Genomic DNA, 19,890 nt, shown 5'->3' on the forward strand with positions numbered 1-19,890 from the left:
GAGTGGAGGGTATGAAGGAGGGAAAGAGGGAAAGCGGGAGATGGAAGGAGGGAAAAGGAGGATGGACGGTACCTGGAGAAGCGAAAAGCATATTTCAGTAGCAGTGAAAGCTGGCCCTCTTACAGCACAGGGGTCTGTGAAACGTTTCTTGCATGTTTGGGTAAACACACTCCTCCTTCCCTCCCTCTTTCTTTCCCTCCCTCCCTCCCTCCATCCCTCCCTCTCCCCTTCCCTCCCGCTGGCCCCTCCAAGGGTCAATACCAGTTACATCACAAAAGCTGGATTCATGGCCCACTTCTTAGGTGTGGAGGAGGGAGGAGTGGAAGAGTGGAGGAGGGAGGAGGAAAGAAGGAGGAGGGAGGAGGAAAGAGGGAGGAGGGGAGGACACTGCTTTCTATTTTTCTATTCAAATATTTCTTTCTTTTTTCTGCCTCCCTTCTACGCTCTCTTTTCATGCCATTTCACCCTTTTCTTCCCCTCAGTCCTTCAATTAGCCCTCCCCCTTTCTTTCCTTGTCCTCTTTTTTCCCTTCTTTTCTGGACTCAGGTAAATGGAGGCTCAGAGAGAGTTGGGCAACTGAGGCCGCTGCCTGCCCACACCACTACCCACAAACCCCTAGGAAGAGAGAGGGCAGCTGCCAGTAGGCCAATGGGGAAAAAATAATTCCCCAAGTCCATCAACAACAAACCAGCAACCCCACCACAGGATTCCCCCCCCCCCCCCCCCACACACACACACACTAACAACTACATCCATCTGCTTACCCCCAGCCTAATCCATCCATCTGCCCTGCTCCCCCCCTTTCCCAGAAAAAAACCCACAACAGAATATTACATTCACCCCTGAGTGTCACTTCAGAATAAATATCAAAACCAGAAATGTTTAAAGGAGAAACAGAAAAACTCAATATGGAGAAGGAAAGTCAAAGAACAGGTTTTGCGAGGTAGAATGCTCCCCATGGCTATCAAAACCACTTGTTCAACTTTCTTACTCAAAAGAGGGCCTTCATTTTAAAGGATAGTAGTGAGGGAGGTACACCGCTGCCCCTGCTGGTCGGATGTGATAAAAGCATGGCAATCACCTGTTACTGTAATACAATTCACTCGACTAGAACATCATTTTCACAGTGATCCTGAAGACAAAATGGATCTGGCCGGGTGTTAATGTGTTACATAAAGCGAGTAAGTAAACACAATACGGCACAACATGAGAAAAAAAAGATCCAGTTTTGCCAAGCCGTCTTTCGCAAGAAAGCAGAACCAAGAAAGGGGAAGAGTGAGCAATAATAGAGAAAGTTAGTGAGAGAGACAGGGAAAGAAAGAGAGAAAGAGAGAGAGAGAGAAAGAGAGAGAAAGGGAAAATTAGAAACTACTGTCTACTCCTGCTATATTTTTCTTTAAACATAGGCTTTACAATAATTAAGTTTATATATACATTCCCCAACCCAATGCTTAGCATTCCCAGCCAAGTGTATTTTTGATGTCAGAGAGCAGGCAGAGACCGCTGTCATCTGCTAACATGGCCTCAATCCCCTCCCTGCCTCCAGCCTGCAGCCTCCAATATTTTATCCTCCAGCTTCTAGCTTCCTGTCTCTCCAACCTCCAATGTAGAATTAGATTATATTCTCTAGTTCAGACCTACGGTTCTAGTCTCCAACATAGCCTCAGACCTCCAGTCCGAAGTTGCACAGCCTTTAAATCTTATGCAGGCTTACGCCACACTCCCTTCTCTACCCCCTCGCGCTCCTTCTCTCCAACAAAACCACCACACTTGTCCCAGTAAACCAAACCCTAATGACAGGCTTGCCTAAAGTTGGAGCAGTAAAAGACCTGCAGGGTCGCCGTTTAGAGTCTATTTCCTACTGTTCTGCACAAGCCAGTGTGTTTCTCTCTCTCTCTCTCTCTCTCTCTCTCTCTCTCTCTCTCTCTCTCTCTCTCTCTCTCTCTCTCTCTCACTCTCTCTCTCTCTCTGTTTCTCCTCCATATTCATAGCCGCGCTTCCGGTTTTCAGCCCAAATTGACGGTAAGAGCCCTACGTGCAAAGTCTGGCAGAGGCTGTCCGTTTTTCTGGCTTCTATTTTCTTGCCGTTTCAGCTCAGCTGGAATAGAAAAGAAGTGAGCAATTTATAAGAACCTGATTGCGTTCCCGCTCTCGGACGCGGAGCAGGATGCTAACCGGCCCCTCTGAAACCTCCAGAGGGGCCCCTGTGTTTTTCCCTCTCTTCTGGGGCCCTTCTTCAATGGGCCCTTTCTACAAAACTCATTAATATCATGGTACAGTCACACCTACATTCACCGGCTTCACTTCCTGTTTCAATCCAAACAGGTCGGGGAGAAGGAGAGAGAGGGAGAGAGAGAGAGAGGGGAGGGAGGGAGACAAACAGACTTTTGAGAATTCCTCCGTGTTTGCCTCGGTCAAGAACAGCGGGCCTGTGTGCGGTGCGACTCTCAGAGCCCCGACTGAGAACGCTCTCACGGGGGAACATCCATCAAAAGGTTTAATTTAAAGGGGAGATGAAAGGTGAGCTCTTTAACTCCTTCCTTTACCCTCTGCCCTGCCGACTCCTGACACCTTCTCTCTTTTGGGGGGGGTTTCTTCTGCGTTACAGCTATCAGGCACCTGAAGCTCGGCCCCGTGGCATGAGGAGTTGCCTTCATCGCATGGTCACGGATGGCTCCCTCTCTTTTCTCTTCTCTTCTCCTCCATTCATCTCCTCTCTTTTACCTCCTCTTCTTGTTTTCCCTGTTTTCCTCTCCTTTCCTTTCCTTTCCTCTCCTCTCCTCTCCTTTCCTCTCCTCTCCTCTCCTCTCCTCTCCTTTCCTCTCTGTTCTACTGTTAGTACCCCTTCTGTATCATTAGACTGCAGTCATGCAGTCTGTCTTGGCTTTGGAGGGAGCGCGTCTCTCTAACACAGTCCTGGACAGAAGCGCTTTAATCGCCGCCACCAGCAACGTGGAATTAACTCTCCTTCCGTTGACTTAGAAGCACACTACACTACATATTCATAAAATGCATAACTTTCTACTTAAACTTGGAGCTGAGGGTGGAGTTCTTCCTGCTGTTAAAGACTGTATTCAGGGCGTCGTGAGGTCAGGGAAGAATGTTTGCGTGGGTGCGCTGCTCTCCGCCAGCCGTCTGCACTGCATGTACACACACATAAATGGCAAACATACATCAACATGAACGAAGGCAGCCCCCCCCCCCCCCCCCCCCGCTGTGACACCTTCCACCGCAGGAGACAGCGAGGGACACACAGCACTGACAGACTGGCAGAGACACCAGGTTAATGACACACGCTGGTTACAGAAGTGACAGAGAAGTGACAGAGACATAGGGATGCTCCGTCACGGAGACTTCAACTCATGTCCAGCCAAGCCTGCCAATTAGAGCGACAGAAATCCCAAACACAAGTCACACTGCAGGTCCAACCCTATTCTCCAAGCAGACCTGATATTGCCGTACACGACCGTGACATGTGTTATCTTTGCTTCATCGAGTTCGAACTCACAGGACGTTTTGTCGTTTTTTATTTTTAGGAAGGCCCACAAGTCTTAACCTCCAGTTGAGAAGGTTTCCCAGGGCTTCCTCTGTGCTCCCTCTGCAGCTGTCTCTCTGCCGTTTGGGGTTGAGGTTTCTGACTTCTCTGTCAACAGACAGAGGGACGGTGTGACAACCCAGGGCTGCCCCATTTGTGAGCGCATGCATGTGTGTGTACGCACGTTCATGTGTTTTGACGCACGCCCGTGTTTGACACATCCATTTCGCTCAGATGTGTTGTAAATGCCGGCGTGTGTGTTCGACCGTCGTCCGTCCGTCCATCCGTGTGTGTAGCAGGTCACGCTCACATCTCGCTCCCCACTCATCCAAAACACACCAAACACACCCGGCGTCGAGTGCTTTGCAGGAAGGCGTGGTACTGTAAACAAACGGAACAAATGGTCAGTGCTGACAGTGTCCGACCCTCTCACACACCCGTGTGCGTTCAGGTCTGTGAGAACCTTCTAGATGTCCGCTCAGCTGGCATCTCTCTGAGGCCAGCCGGCAATTTGTGGACGAAAAACTGCTCGAACCACGACTGAATGGGATTTATTTTTAGTTGGCCCTCCAACTGGCGGACAGGAAACGGACACTGGCAGATACACGCACCAGGTGTAACCCCTCCCCCTCCACACACGCTTCCTCTGTCCAACGCTTTCTTTTTCTCTCTCCTCTTTCTATTCGTGCTCTGTCTCTGCTTTGCAATGTGGCCATTTGTCCTAAGAAATATGCTTCTTCTTTCTTCTCTGTCCTTCGTCCCTCCATTGCACTTGTTCTCTCTCTCTCTCTCTCTCTCTCTCTCTATCTCTCACTCTCTCTCTCTCTCCCTCTCTCTCTCTCTCTGGCTTTTGCTCTTTTTCTCCCCCTCTCTCTCCCTCTGATTGTAAAGCCATGGTCAGTTCTCTGGTGAGTGCAATGCAGCCATACTGAATGAATGTATTGAAGGAGAGATGACTCTTTCCAGAGCTCATAAACTCCGGTGTGAAAGAATTTCCCTTCTGAATATAGCTGTTTGTTTAAAGACCCCGCGGGTGCCCTTGAAGATGCCAGCTGGACAGTCCGTCTCTCCTGTGGACTCACAGCAGGCAGAGTATTTAATGCAGGACCCCAAATGGACGGCCTTTACTTATAACAAAAACAAACGTTTGGGGATTTTTGGAATGACGACAATAGAGAATTGAAATGAATCCAGACAGACCTGGCAGTCATAGCGTGCCTCTGTATGTGTGAGGGTGTCTGTGTGTGTGTCGGTGTGTGTGTGTGTGAGGGTGTCTGTATGTGTGAGGGTGTCTGTGTGTGTGTCGGTGTGTGTGTGTGTGAGGGTGTCTGTATGTGTGAGGGTGTCTGTGTGTGTGTCGGTGTGTGTGTGTGTGTGTGAGGGTGTCTGTATGTGTGAGGGTGTCTGTGTGTGTGTCGGTGTGTGTGTTTGTGAGGGTGTCTGTATGTGTGAGGGTGTCTGTGTGTGTGTCGGTGTGTGTGTTTGTCTGTGTCTGGGTTTAAAAATGAAACACTGACATTGTGGTCTTGACTAGTAGAAATGACAACCCCCCCCCCCCCCCCCCCCACCACCTCATCCCCCCCATCCACACACCAAAACACACACAACGACGCACACTCTTTGTCCTCTGTGGGAGGAACTGGGCAGGACCAACTGGAACAGTCAACAGTCCAGCCAGACCAGTGGTTGGCAGACTGACCTCCTCCAGCCACCCAAGGCAAACAGGCGGTCAGATTCCGGAACAGCCTGACGTGTGTCCTAATGAGCACGGTAACCAGCCTGGAACCGAAAGACACTCCCTAGCTGTGCATGTGACCTGAGGGGTGGGGGTGCACATGTTTTGTCTCTCTCAATAAAAACAACTGTCTTCCTTGTCCTACACCACCAAACAAACAGCCCTCGACTACTAAGTAATAGTATTTATAATGAGCAGTAATACAGTATATGTGATGTGATACATTTAGGACGGAACTCTCTGTCTGACAGTAGAGAAATAGTGGACAGTAGAGTCCTGTTCATGTAAGGCGGCTCTCCTAACACAATGGGGTCAGGGATGAGTGGGCAGGACCAGCGGAGGGAGCCAGGATCCTGGACACATGACATTCACACCCTGCATTTTTCACATACCAGCGCATCAACCTGGAGACCAGGAGAGTCTCACAGCTGGGGCCCTACACACACACACGCACACACACATTCAAGCACACACAAATGCTAGCACACGCGCACAAGTACACACACATACACGCGTGCGCGCACACAGACGAGCCTGCATGCACATGCACACACACAATGGGTCTCATCACTGCGTGTGCTTCGGTGTGTCCGCATCCACGTTTCAACGCTGGATGAGTGTGAGCTGGATTGGAGCAGGAAGTCCAAGAGTGGAGAGACAACAAACAGTGTGCGTTCTAGGATTATAAAAAGGACCAAATAAACACCAAATAAGAGGGTTAGTATGAGACAGGGATCCTCAGTCCAGGCCTCAGATATCTGCTCCAACCGAGTACTGTGTGCATGCGTGTGGACTCTGGAACAGAGCTAGCTCGATTCGGCCCAGTATACCAGCGGCAGTCATTACAGGGCAGCTGAGGGCTGAACAGGAACTGGTGCACCAGAGTATTGTTGCCTGTCTTTGTTGTTCTAATTCAGGCTCAATTACAGCCTTCGGTCCTGGGAGATGGACGGTCTTCGGATTCGATTATTTTTCTTCGATTCAGAACACTTGGCTTACTTCACATTCACTTTGCCTGAAAGGGATGGCGTGATGGGTATGATTGCAGAAGAAAACCTTGATTCAAACTACAGCTGAAATTGGTACCTCAGGTTTATGGGAACATAAATCATGCTCAGGTATGATAATGAAGCCTGTTAGGATTGCCTGTTAAATATCTAGTAGGTTTTGTGTCACCTTGTTGTGGAACCCACCTAGTTCAGACCTCCACAATCCACCTCACCCTCCCCTCAGTCCTGTACCTCAAACCTCCACCTGAAGCCAGCCCTCCACTCCAGGAGTCCATCACCCACCCTTCCAATAGCCCCAGTCACCACCCCTCCACCCCAGGCCCCTGGGTAGCTCCTTCCAGGGGGAAAGCAGCTTATCAACCTGCCTGCTTTGGAGGCCTGGCTGCTTGAAGGGCCCAGTGAAACAGAACTCCATTCAGGTCAGATTAAGATCACATTCTGAGGAGGGACAATGAGACCAGTGATCTAGAGCCAGCCGAAACAGAGAAGATTGTTACCCTGTTAGCTTTGCCCTGGGAGAAACACTCCAGCAGCTAAGCTACAACCCAGCCTCACACAGAGACAATTTCACCATCAGTCTGCAGACTCGATAATAAACCCCACAGTCAAACCACGGTCTAGACTGCTTTTGAGTTTGTTTTTTTTCATCAAAGAACACACTTAGATTCTTTGTGGTATTATCTTAAACACAGACATAGCAGTTTTAGAGCACAGCTCAATTTCCTTATGAAACTACAACAAGATACAACTGGTACAGAGAGGGGAGAGAGAGGGCGAGCTAGCGAGCTGAGACAGAGAGAGTGAGAGAGAGAGAGAGAGAGAGAGAGAGAGAGCGATTGAGCAAAACGAGTGCATAAAGGCTCAAGGACAAGAGAAGACTGAAGAGCAGAGCAGAGAAAGATAGAGAGAGGAAGATAGAACCCTAACCCTGGTTTAGAGGAGGTGTTGACACAGCTAGGCCCATTGGTGGAGGTGTTGAGAGACCAGCTGCTGCACTCGTGGAACCGGGAGCCCCTTAATGAGAGCTGTGCAGCACTATCTGCTACACACATACCAAGTGTGTCCTACTGTAGACAAGCCTGACATTTCATGTCATTTCCCTAGCCTACTGTAGTTGTAGCTCCTTAATTGTAGCCAACCTTCCTTCCTTACTGAAGCTAACCCACTTTAACTGTAGCCAACCTTCCTTCCTTACTGAAGCTAACCCACTTTAACTGTAGCTAGCCTACCATTACTTCCCCTAGGGTCCTTGTGGTGCTCCCGATGAGGAAGTTATAATGGGATGCATGGAGTGATGAGGTCGTTTTAATGGGAACCCTACTTTCTAATTAGCGGTAGGTTTTTCTTCTCTTCTACCCTCTATTGAGTTCCTTTTTGGAGCCCTGCTGAGGTCCACACCCTGCTCTCCACTCCTCCCTCCCTTCTTACTGTCTGAGCTCCTCTCTTTGCACACTTACCCCCCCATCTCTTAATGTCGACCTTATTTATTGACCCAAAATGTTTTATGTGAATGGCAAAAGATTGTTACTGCCACGGGGCAGCTATGCCACAACACCAACCTCGAAACTGCACTAATGACAGATCTATAATGACATATTACAGACTAGATCCGAACCCATCTACTCCCCTTGTATATGTGTTTCAACTGAGACTGTAGCCATGATGATGAGGTGAGTCAGCACCAGGCCTCACTAGTTTACCTCAGTGGGAACCTCAGGTACCTCAGTGGGAACCTCAGGTACCTCAGTGGGAACCTCAGGTACATCAGTGGGAACCTCAGGTACATCAGTGGGAACCTCAGTGAGAACCTCAGGTACCTCAGTGGGAACCTCAGGTACCTCAGTGGGAACCTCAGGTACCTCAGTGGGAACCTCAGTGGGAACCTCAGGTACCTCAGTGGGAACCTCAGTGGGAACCTCAGGTACCTCAGGTACCTCAGGAACTGGGCTCACAGGATTCGCTGCTAGCTGGTACCAGCTGAGATACGAGCGGCCTGCTCTTTATGTTCGGGTCTGTGTTCTACTCGTAACAGCACAGACACGTGAACTTGGACTCTACGTTGACCAGAGAGAGGTGATGCAGTGCACACCCGGCTTGAGTGGCTGGAAAACCAAGAGAAAAATGTGTTTGGAGGGCACAGGAGCTTGGGCATCAGTCTGGCTGAACTTTGACCAGTGAAATGACGTTACTCACCGATGCTGAACAAATAGGAGTAGAGTAGGTGCGGTTGACCTCTACACAGCTATTTCAGACAGGAAGAGGCTCTGATATGAGTGATTTCAGGCTGTCCATGTTTGTTTCATTTTTAGTTCAAGGATAAACTGTCAAACCGGAAAGATGCTGCATCACCAGTTAGGATACAGGGATAGAGGGTAAAGACTAAATAGTGTTCGAAAATATGTCGTTTTGAACCTACAGAATACTAGCAAGCTAGCGAAATTTAGGTGTGACCACCCATTAAGATTTGGCCTCCTTTCCACTCTCCTCCATTCCTTCCTCTCTCTATTACTGTAAGGCAACACACCATCTGACTTCTTGAACACACACCTGCACACCCACACTGTGTCTTAGTTCAGACGCAGGTTACTAATTAGAATGTATGACATTAAAGTACATACAGTCAGGCTAAAACAGTAGTTGGAATCCCTTAAGAGTTACTGGGGGAGTTTGTTTCATTAAAGGGTAATCCCCTTCCAGGAAGAAGGATCAGCGATGTCTCTGAAGTGGGGAACTGAAGAACACCCGATATTACGAGAGCCAGAGAGGAGAGCAGAGGAGTGGAGAGGAAAGGAAAGGACAGGAGGGAGAGGAGGGGAGAGGAGGGGAGAGGAGAGGAGGGAGAACAGAGGAGAGGAGGGGAGAGGAGAGGAAAGGATGGGAGAGGAAAGGAGAGGAAAGGAGGGGAGAGGAGAGGAAAGGAGGGAGAACCGAGGAGAGGAGAGGAGGGGAGAGGAAAGGAGGGGAGGGGAGGAGAGGAGAGGAGAGGAGGAGAGGGGAGAGGAGGAGAGGAGGAGAGGAGGAGAGGAGGAGAGGAGGGGAGAACAGAGGAGAGGAGGGGAGAGGGGAGGAGAGGGTGAGACTTTAGACATTAGACTACAATTTCAATGACTTGAAAGTCTAGAGCAGCATTTCAAGTTATTGAAATGCTCCATTTCCTCCTCCAACATCTATGGCCACACAAAATGGACCACTATACATCATGGAAAACGAAACTCCTTTGACTCCTCACTGCTAATGAATGAAGCACTTTTCCATTTCTTCCGTACAAGACTCCAAACATTCAGATAGAACTGACTGTAATAGATACTGGAATGCCCCATGGCCCAATGTTCACTTATAAGATGTAGAGAAATTCATTTCCTGGAACGTATTGCATTAGATTTTATGGAAACTTCCAAATGCAACAGGTTTTAAAAGGTTACTTCTCACCCACCATATGGACAGCCAAGAGCTACATCTGATTAAATGATAGAAATAGAATAAAAGTATCTACAATGAACAGCAGGTACTGTTAGAGCTGGGATTGGTGAAAGAAAAAATTGGTTTGACATGGTAACCCAAACCTCAAATGAAAGATTATGAAGTTTGTAAAAAAAAAGGTAGGGGGGGAGGGAGGGGGGAGAGACCACAGATGTCGTCAAGAGGAGTGCGTTTATTCCTGAGGTTATAGGGCCTCTACGCAGCAGAGTGAAGACCAGAGGGCCACATGAACATTGGGTTTCAGCCCACACGCCCTGCACACAGCCCACAAGCCTGACAACTTGTGGAGTTTCTACACATAAACAGCACACACACACACTCTCTCTCACTCCCTATCTCACACACTCATCGGCCTTGCACGCACACACACTCTCTCTCACTCCCTCTCTCACACACTCATCGGCCTTGCACGCACACACACTCTCTCACGAGAGCAGATGTGCGGACACACTCTCTCTCCCCCTCACACAAACACAAATACACACCACAGTGCCTCCATCAAGTTGATTAAAACGACCAATGAAATTAAGAGAATCTTTAATCAGATGGTCCATTGATTTCCACCACAGTCGCCCTCCTTTAACAGACAGACTACCTCCAGCATCCTGCAGTCAGAGTTAATAGTCTAAATAAGTTATTTGGGCTTTGATCTGAGCCTGCCTGTCTGCAAAGAGATAGAGTGAGAGTTGTATGTGTAGATGTGTGAGAGAGAGGGAGAGAGAGAAAGAGTTTGTGCTTGTGTGTGGTTGGGGGAGGAAAGGAGTGGGTTGGTGGGTGGGTGTTCCTTGGGTTCCTCTGTAGATAGGTAGTTCAGTGAGTAGAGGCATTCATTAGCAACCCTGAGCACTGAACCACCCACATACAGTTTACCGACCCCACGACCTCACATTAACAAGCACAGCAGGCGGTGTGTGAGTGTATTTGTGTGTTTGTGAATGTGTGTGTGCGTGTGAGTGTGTGGAGGTGTGAGGAGGGAGTCACAGGCTTTCCCTTCCCTCCATTCCATTTTGGAAAATCCCAACACCTTGACGGCCGCTTTGAGGTGGCGGTGGGTGTCCTGAGGACTCGCTGTGCACAGAGCATGGATTCTTACCTGTCCCCAGGGAACACTGCCCCCACTTGGAGACTGGGGGGTGGGGGGGGGGGGGGGGGAGGAAAGGGAGGGGTGAAGAGGGATAGGTAGGAGGGGTGACAAGGGAGATGGGGTGAGGAGGGTGATAGGGAAGATGGGGAGGGGGAGAACGGGTGAGGAGGGTGACAGGGATGAGGGGGGTGATGGGGTTTAGGGGGTGAGGAGGTTGAGAAGGGAGATCTGCCATTGGCTTTTGTTTAGACAGAGAAGACTGGCCAATCTCCTCCCAGCTCTCACCCACTGAGGGTTCTTCAAAAGCTACAGCAGCCCCACCACTCTCCAGACCAGGAGGACTCCTGTGGGGCTCACACACTTAATAATTCTCTGCCCTGGCATCGTCCCCATGACTTCATGTTAGTATTCCTATTTCAAATACTGCTAGGACCGCAGGACAGGAGGCCGGCCACGCCAGTACAATGTTCCTGAGTTGCTGACAGTCTCCCTAGGTGGCTGCTCTCTCTCTCCTCCGCCTCTCCTCCACTCCGCATACTCCATTAGTGGAAAGTATGTAAGCCCAACAGTGCCAAATAAGAGTCAAATGTAAACTAGAGAGCTAAGAGCACATTTGTCTTGATATCATCCCCAGCTAGGCCACTCTGGTTTTACCATCTATTTCTGGGTGACTGCTGCTTCTGATCTGCTGCTTTCCTAACTGACTGACTGACTGACCAGCTTTATGAACCGTACTCTTCCTGGGGGGCACTTGAGTCTGGCTGGCTGGAGGGTTAATATTATCACATCAAATGGGAAGTAGCTGCCATAACATGCTATTGACCTTGAGGCCTTCATAGAGACCCTGTGGTGTCAAGATTGGAGGCTGGCAGGCTGGATGGAAGCTGGCTGGTTGGTTTGCTGGCTGGCTGGTGGGCTGGCTGGCTAACTTAAGATTGGAAGAATGGCTAGTTTGTTGATTGTCTGTCTGTCTGGCTAGTAGTTGACTGGTTGATTAGTTGTTTGCTGACTAACTGGAGGCTGGCTGGTCAAAACGGGGGCTAGAGAGCGTGCTGTGCCAAGGCCACAACCCAGAGGCGTTGATCCAGATTAATCCAGATTGATCCCGGGGAGTGATCCGCGAGCACTACCGGCGGCATGCCAGACAGATTGTTGGGATAATTGGTGTTTGGCCAGGAGGTACAGGCTGGTAAGGCTGGGGCTCTGAACAGCCTGGTCTGATGGGGAGAGACAAGCAGAAGGAACAGGCTTTACCCCCACACGCTGGAGCTAAGCCAGGAGAGGAGGGGATCAAAGATGTTCTGGATGACTGGCAGAAGAGCTAAATATCTAGAATTGTGTTTTTTTCTTTCGCAGTTCTTGTTCTATAGAAGATGGGGAAGGGAATGATTTGCAGCATATACTTGACTTAGAATTCAAATAGAAGGAGATAGAAAGGTGTTGTTCGACTGTATTGCAGTGACAGTTGCTTAGAAGAGAACAGGTTTAAGGCTGCTGTATTTCAAACATACAGGTAGCCGATGTTATCAGACTGCCTCAATGCTCGTGCTTGACCAGTCAGGAACCCTCTGTCCATTTTGCTTTAATACTTTTCTTCACCCTTCTTTTATTAACTCAGTTTCTGTATGATTGCAATCTAATTACACATATGCTATTGTATGCGTGCTTGTTGCTAAGTTCAGCACGTTGTGCTTTTCAATAGCATCCCTGTGCATTCACGATGCCTGTGTAAGCGGGTGAATAAAAAAGGGAAGCGTGCAGTCTACAAGCTCCATCTATTGGTGGAGGATGGTTAACAAATATTTTCTCTGGTAGTAGACTATTAAATAACTTTTTCGTTGCTTTAACACTCAACGTATTGCATTAGTGCATTGTATTGAGCAAAAAAGCGTACTCTTTAGTAGTTTGTTACTACTAGCCTACTTTTCTAACCATACAATTGTGAGACGCAGTTACTTAACCATGGGGCCTTTTATTTTGAAATTCCAGGAGGTTTAAATTGACGCAAATTTGACGCCATAACAAAGAGCATCATGGCTGCCTCCATTGGAAGTTTGCTTGCAGAAATTTCAGATCTTGAAAATCCTATTGAAGAATTGGAAGTTCTGAAAACTGCACTTTTAGCCATCCCGTTGAACGCCCTCAGTGACACAGTCCGTGGACAGCGGCTAGATGTTATATTTTCTCTTTTGAACACAAATGACAGGTCTGTGAATCTGTAATGCTAGTGCTGACTCAAGCTAGCTACACTCTTTACAAGCTAATTAGCCATTTTACTACAGTGTGCTGACTAGGTTGTCTCTAGATAGTTGGCTGTCTTAGTTCTTGCTCTGCATTTTTCTAGTTAGCTAAATGCATGTCCAGCGTATTGGCTAATGAGCTTATGTTTTCTTCCTTATTTACCTGCTTTGATCCACAGTTAATGCTTACCAAGTCTGAAAGCTAACGAGTAGCTAGTTTACTTAGCAGGATAACAGACTGTTAATTAACGCCCTCGTGATTTAGATTTATGTATTAACAAATTATCAAAACAAAGTTAACTAGACTACCAGGTTGCTAGTTATCTACAGTACTGCAAAAAGCATGAGCTAGATGGCTGAAAGGAACAAGGTCCAGCAAGGACCATTTATGAATGCTACAACAAAGGGGACATGTGCGACCACAGTCGACTGCGAGTGCGAGCGTGTTTTGCTGTTTCAGATGGGCTTGCTGGATTAGCGAATCTCTGACGCTTGGTATTTTTCCTCAGTGTGCAGATTGAGCTGTGTGTGGACATCCTGGGTCGTGTCCTGCAGGCCCTCAGCCCCGTCCACCTCGTCCAGAACTGCCGAGATGAACTCAAGAGCGGCTTGACCCACTCAGACGATTCCGTCAAGATACTAGCCCTGACACAGGTAGGCTGGAAGTGTAGAATACATTGAGCCTAAAGCAATACATCCGCATAATCATCGCTTTTAGCATATGCTAAGTGAGATAAATTAAGGCTTTCACACTGTCGTCCTGTAGATACGCCGTATTGTGAAGCACCCTGAGGCAGTCACAGAGGTCCTGAACAACCATGACCTTCTGCGAGGGGTCATCCACTGCATCGAGGCGGAGAAGATTTCTGTGGGCAAAGAGGTTAGAAGGGCGATGATATTGAGTATTTAGATACTCTCTCTACATGATTAAGACAGTGTTATAAAAGTGTTCATATTTTCAATCCCACAGGCGATCAAAGCCCTCAAGCCTCTCAGTGAATCCAAACCCGGCCTAGACGCGCTTTTCCGCAGTGACCTCTTCAAAGAACTGAAGGATGTGATGGCCACCAGTGACATCGTCAGATACAGAATCTACGAGGTGCGTTCAATACCATACGGAACCATACAAGTATATTAGTTCATAGTGCACATGGCTGTGTTGATATATGAATTATATATAATATGTAGGTTAGTTCTTGAGGAGATTGTCCAATCATCTTTACTGCAGCAATTTACCTGCAGCCAAACGGAAGGGTTAGCAAAGAAAAAGACAAATTTGAGAACAACTTCCTTGGCATGACCTTTGTAAATTACTGCAACTTATATTATATTTTATTGTATAGTTTATTTTAATTATAATTCCACTTAGTATTGCTAGTTATGTACCCTTATAGTTAGTCCTCATATTTAAATTTTAGATTCCTATATGTTTAATGTTTGCACCTTCCTGCCAAAGCAAATTCCTTGTCTGTGCAAACTTTCATGGCGAATAAAAGCCATTCTGATTCTGATGACCTCTCCTGTCCCTCTCCTATCCTTGGTGGTGTAGCTGGTAGTGGACCTCTCCTCGGTGTCGGCCATCTCTCTGGGGTACTGCGCCAACAGTGGCTTCCTCTCCCAGCTGCTGGGAGAGCTGACTGGGGATGATGTACTGGTCAGGTGAGGACTGAAACTCACCGTCTCTTAAAACAATCAAATAAAAATGCTATCTCTTTCCTTAGTGTCTTCCTTATTAAGTAGCTTCCATCTTGTTCCAGGGCGACAGCCATCGAGATGGCGACCTCACTTGCCCACAGTCAACATGGCCGCCAGTACCTGGCACAGCAGGGCATCATGGACAAGATCTCCAACATGATTATAGGGGCTGACTCGGACCCCTTCTCCAGCTTCTACCTGCCTGGTGAGTGGTACAGTGTAAAGGAATATCGAAAGAATCAATCTATACAGACCTCTCCCTAAACTCTCGGCAGATCTGCATGTGTGAAAAAGCCTTTTTTTTTTTTTTACGTATGCGTCCATGTGTGTTAAGTCCTGTGATCTCTGACCGTCCTCCCGCCCGTCCCTCTCCCCCAGGCTTGGTGAAGTTCTTTGGGAACCTGGCCATCATGGACAGCCCTCAGCAAGTGTGTGAGAGCTACCCTGCCTTCCAGAACAAGGTGTTTGAGATGGCCCTGGACCCCGACCCCGTCATGACCGGCGTGGCCCTGGACACGCTGGGCGTCCTGGGCTCCACTGTGGAGGGAAAGCAAGTCCTCGGGAAGACGGGTATGCGTGTTTTCACTCTATTGGAGAAGTAATACTTGGAACAGAATTGTAACAGTTGAGCTATTCTCTGGTGGTAAAAACATAGTGTGTATAATGTGTGTGTGTGTATTCCCAGGCGAGAAGTTCAAGTCTGTGCTGTTGAGGATGAGTCAGCTGGCCAGCAGTGGAGCTACAGAACTGAGAGTGCGCTGTCTGGAGGCCATCTCCACCCTACTCACTCTGCAGGTGTGTGTGTGTGTGTGTTCTTCCGGCAGTTGGCGTGCGTGTCTGAATTTGCATCATTCATGCCTCTTCGCCAGCAGTGATGCGACACCTGTTATTTGAATGTGTGTGTGTGTTGCAGACCGAGCAGCAAACCGAGGACCTGCTGCTCCTGACCGAGTCCTGGTTCCGTCTGCTGTCGGACCAGCCCATCGACATGATCCGTAACATCAGCACCCAGCCCTTCCCTGAACTGCACTGTGGAGCCCTCCGCATCTTCACTGTGAGTTGGGGGAGAGAGAGAGGGGAGGGGGGGTAGGAGTAGGAAATGGATAGTTGAGAATGGGGGGGGGGGGGGGGGGGGGGGTGGACAGAAGGGTGACCGAGAGAGCGACAGGAGACTGGTACTGAAAGCCTAATCCACTTCGCCCACTCATCTCTGTCTGGACGTGTTATACGGCACTTCTAGACCCTGACCCAAGTGTTGTCGGTGTGCGCGTCTTTCCCCCCCAGGCCATCGCCCACCAGCCGTGGGGTCAGAAGATGATGCTCAGCTCCCCGGGCTTCATGGAGTACGTCGTCGACCGCGCCGCAGGCCCCACCAAGGAGGCCAAGGACGCCAAGTTCGAGCTGGTGGGGGCTCTGGTGGGCTCCTCGACGGCGGCCACCATCTTGGGTAGCCAACACTACCTCCGTCTGAAGACCTACCTCAGAGAGGGACCTTACTACGTCACGGCCATTTCCATTGTGGACACTGAAGGAGCCGAGTGAGGTCACACGTGCAGCCGTTGTAGAACTCGATACTCCGAAATACCCAGGACCAACGGTGTTTAGAAATCTTTTGTCTGCGCAATGCCATCCTGACCTTATTGGCTTGACTAATGAATTTCCTGTTTTTGTATTTGCTATGTTTTATGTCATTACAAGTAAATAAGTTGTTTCATTGTCATCTGTCTTTTATTCCTATGTCTTGTGTTTGAGTGCCATGGACTACCCCTCCCCCCACACACGCATGCACACACACACACACACACACACACACACACTGTCAGCAAGCTACAGAACCTCAGAAATCCATGGCTGGCATTTCTAACCTATAATCTGAATTCTCTTAACAACGTGTCTGGTCGTTAATGAATCTTTTAGTCTGGGGTTTAGGACAGGAAGGTCAGCGTCATTACTTACATGAGTTGCGGAGTGTGGAGACATTCGTTCAGACCGATGAGTAATGTCTCCTAGAATACATATCAGACGATGGCTGGAGAAGCCTGGCTGTAATGGAGAACCAATAGCGTGTGACCAGACCTCCTCTGACCTCTAGGCAGACCACTTCATCTAAATTCACACTTGCCCAACGAGAACTTTTTGGATGTGTTGTCAGAGATGCGCGGTAGAGGAAGGCCTACCTTCTCTTGCTACGTGCACACACAGTCACACACATATTCGGATATATATTCATGCAGTCCATTTGTGATCTAATAGCTGGAGGACCCCTCAGAGGCATGTTTCTCTTGGCTGTACCCAAGCAGAGAGAGGACTGGGCAAGAGAGAGGCAGGGAGAGATGGCCAATGGAGAGAGAGAGAGAGAGAAGAAGCCAGCGGAAAGGCAGCATCCTTGAGACGGAGGCGGTGAGGCCCAGGAAGGCTGAGGCAGGCTGAAGCTGCTGTGGAGGCAGACAGAGAGCAGGGCTCTCGAGTCTCACGCATGCGCGGAGACTTCCTGCCGTTGCAGTTTCGATGACCACTACCTCTAAGATAGATACCGGTAATTAAAAACTGTTCATTACGTTATGAGAACAATCCCACTTTCATCCACATTTAAACAAAGTAATAATTATTAAAGCTGTCTCTCCGCCACTTCCCAGAAATGCTGTTATGCTTGAATACTATAATATTCTAAAGGAGAAGGGGGTGTTGGTACTGGACCTCAGGGACCCATGTTCTAACTGCAGAACGGATACAGAGCAGGGATCTGGTCCAGAGGTCAGGAGGTTCTGGTGCTGGCCCAGAAAACACAAAGCAATGCAAGAACCCACAGAGCAAAGAAGGCTTTATTAGATTTGATATAATCCCTCTCAGCCACGTTCCTTTTACAGAGCAGAATGTATAGTTCTATGTGGTCCCTTTATGATGTAACTGTGTAAGACACCAGTGGGGGGAGCCGCACTCAACACAACAGTGAAACTTGATACTAGGAAGGCATCGTTCCTCTCTACAGCAGTCTGGTTCCACTGGTCACTCCTGCCTTCTAGAATTATCTACTGTCTGTTTGTCTGGCCCACAGCCATGAGTCTGCTCCAGTCAGCGTTCCACGTCACTCACCCTGCCTGACAAGAACGACGACACACAAAACGTTCTCCACATGGACTCACACATAAACACAGCACAACTGTGGGCACGAGGCCTTAGAACGGACACATTCACTTTGTGTGCGCATATATTCCCACACACACCCCAAAAATGACTTAAAAGCCATTAGAGTTGTTGACCACCTGCCGCTGAGAACTCGAGGACAGTTTGTCCAGGTAGGTGAGGGCCTTGCAGGCCACCAGGCCGTAGTAGGTCTCCAGGAGGGAGCAACCATCGTCCTCCTGCCCCACACCTCCCCACACCCGCCCCAGCTCCTCCGCCCCCACCCCTGCCGAGCTGAACAGCCAACGGTAGCAGCAGGCGTTGTAGCGGACGTGCTTGTCCCCCGAGAACCTGGCGCTGTGGACGGGCACCACTCCAGCCTTCTGGGCGCACAGGCCCACGAACACGTCGGACGGTACCGGGGAGCGGACGACGGAAGAGGCCACGTACACCTTCCTGACCACGTCCTGGGAGAGGACGAAGGCGGCGCCCGAGCAGTAGTCGGGGAGGTAACGTCTGGGGTAGAGGGCAGGGGGTAGGTAGCTGGGGCTGGAGGGGTCTCGGTCCGGGGGGTCTTTGTGGATCACCCTCCCCAGGTACAAGTCCTCGGGGTGCCTGCGCAGCCCCAGCAAGTACCCACCAACGGCGGGCAGGTTGACGAACACGGCCTCCTCAGCCAGGAGCAGAAAGCGGGCCATGGGGCAGAACGCCATGACCCAGCGCAGCACCAGGACGGTCCGCTCAGTCTGGCTGCGCAAGGAGTAGGTCATGGTCACGTGACCCTGGACCAGGTCACCGTGGCGGCCCGACTCCTTCAGGACGGCGTCCTGGTCGGCCGACGAGGGGGAGGAGCCTAGGAAGAACAGCGTCCGCACGGGGAAACCCTGTACGTGTGATAGGTTGGCCCAGGTGGCTCGCACCGCATCCCGCTGGCTGACGTTGTAGGGGTAACTGAAGACAAACGTGAGGAGGAAGAGGTCGGAGTTGAGGCAGGCGTTGGGGTTGCTGATGGGGTAAGACTGGGACACGTTGTCCTGGGAGCCGCTCAGGTCCAGTTTCCTGGCCCGCTCTCTGATGTCCAGAACCATGCTGTCGGTGTATACACCCGGGGTGGGCTGGAGGAGGTACTCCTCAACAAAGTCTGCCCCAAACAGCAGAGCGTGGAACAGCACAACGTTGAAGAGCAGGAAACACCACTGGTGGGTCCGCAGCCTACACAGAGAGAACTGGAGAGGAGGGGATGGGGAGAGGAGGAGAAAAGAGGACAAACGAAGAGAGAATGAAAAAAGAGAAGAAAAAAACAGAAAAAACAATGGGTGTCAGAACAAGAGAAAGGTTATCAGAAAGACACACAAAAACCTATACAAAAAAACTACGATTCAGTTTCAAAAACTGAACAAGAACAATCTTACAATCATACAAGGTATACAGGATTTCAGACACTCTGGGACAGACCGAGGACAGAGTCAAGCCATTCCTAATGCTACAGGGGACCACAACAGCTAGCCTACCTGCATGACGTCTCCAAACCACCCGCTCCCGTGCTCCTGAACCTGCTGTGTGGCTCTTCACGGCTGACCAGAAGCACCGGAACGCTCCGACCAGAGAACACACAGATGTCTCTGTGGCCACGTCAACAACACCGCAGCAGGCTGGCACAACGCTCCCACCTCCAGGTAACTGACCCCCCCAGGTAACTGTATCCACCTCTCTCACCCAGCTCAGGTGGCGTTCTCAAGGAGAGCGTCCTCCATCATGCATACTTTAATGAGGGCCTCATCACTCATCACAGAGGGACATCCCAGGCAAGGAAACAAGCATGTCGACAAGCTGACCGTCTCTTGCTTTGGGACATACCGTCACCATGAGGATTCATGTAGGAAGAGCACAGGTATTCCATACAGATTTTTTTTGCAAGGGTATATTGAGAATGAATCCCTGTGTCTTCCTGTGAAGGGTCCCCGAGCTATCTTTGCTGTTTGTCTTTC

The 19,890-nt window shown here is 49.6% G+C and overlaps 2 protein-coding genes across 2 annotated transcripts; one reads left to right on the top strand and one right to left on the bottom strand.

Moving 5' to 3' along the window:
* Window positions 1–12,877: 12,877 nt before the first annotated feature.
* Window positions 12,878–16,497, top strand: psmd5 (proteasome 26S subunit, non-ATPase 5). The gene is made up of 10 exons (XM_067250709.1): window positions 12,878–13,050; window positions 13,594–13,738; window positions 13,851–13,964; window positions 14,055–14,183; window positions 14,634–14,743; window positions 14,842–14,984; window positions 15,158–15,349; window positions 15,465–15,574; window positions 15,693–15,833; window positions 16,064–16,497. The coding sequence occupies exons 1-10, from the start codon at window positions 12,878–12,880 to the stop codon at window positions 16,319–16,321; spliced, it is 1,515 nt and encodes a 504-aa protein (XP_067106810.1). The 3' UTR covers window positions 16,322–16,497.
* Window positions 16,498–18,015: 1,518 nt separating this feature from the next.
* LOC136956327 (beta-1,3-galactosyltransferase 9) lies at window positions 18,016–19,419 on the bottom strand. Its single transcript, XM_067250232.1, has 2 exons — window positions 19,414–19,419; window positions 18,016–19,128 (listed from the first exon to the last, which is right to left on the bottom strand). The coding sequence occupies exons 1-2, from the start codon at window positions 19,417–19,419 to the stop codon at window positions 18,016–18,018; spliced, it is 1,119 nt and encodes a 372-aa protein (XP_067106333.1).
* Between the last annotated feature and the right edge of the window lie 471 nt (window positions 19,420–19,890).

The sequence above is a fragment of the Osmerus mordax genome, chromosome 14, assembly GCF_038355195.1.
Source record: "Osmerus mordax isolate fOsmMor3 chromosome 14, fOsmMor3.pri, whole genome shotgun sequence".
NCBI lineage: Eukaryota > Metazoa > Chordata > Actinopteri > Osmeriformes > Osmeridae > Osmerus > Osmerus mordax.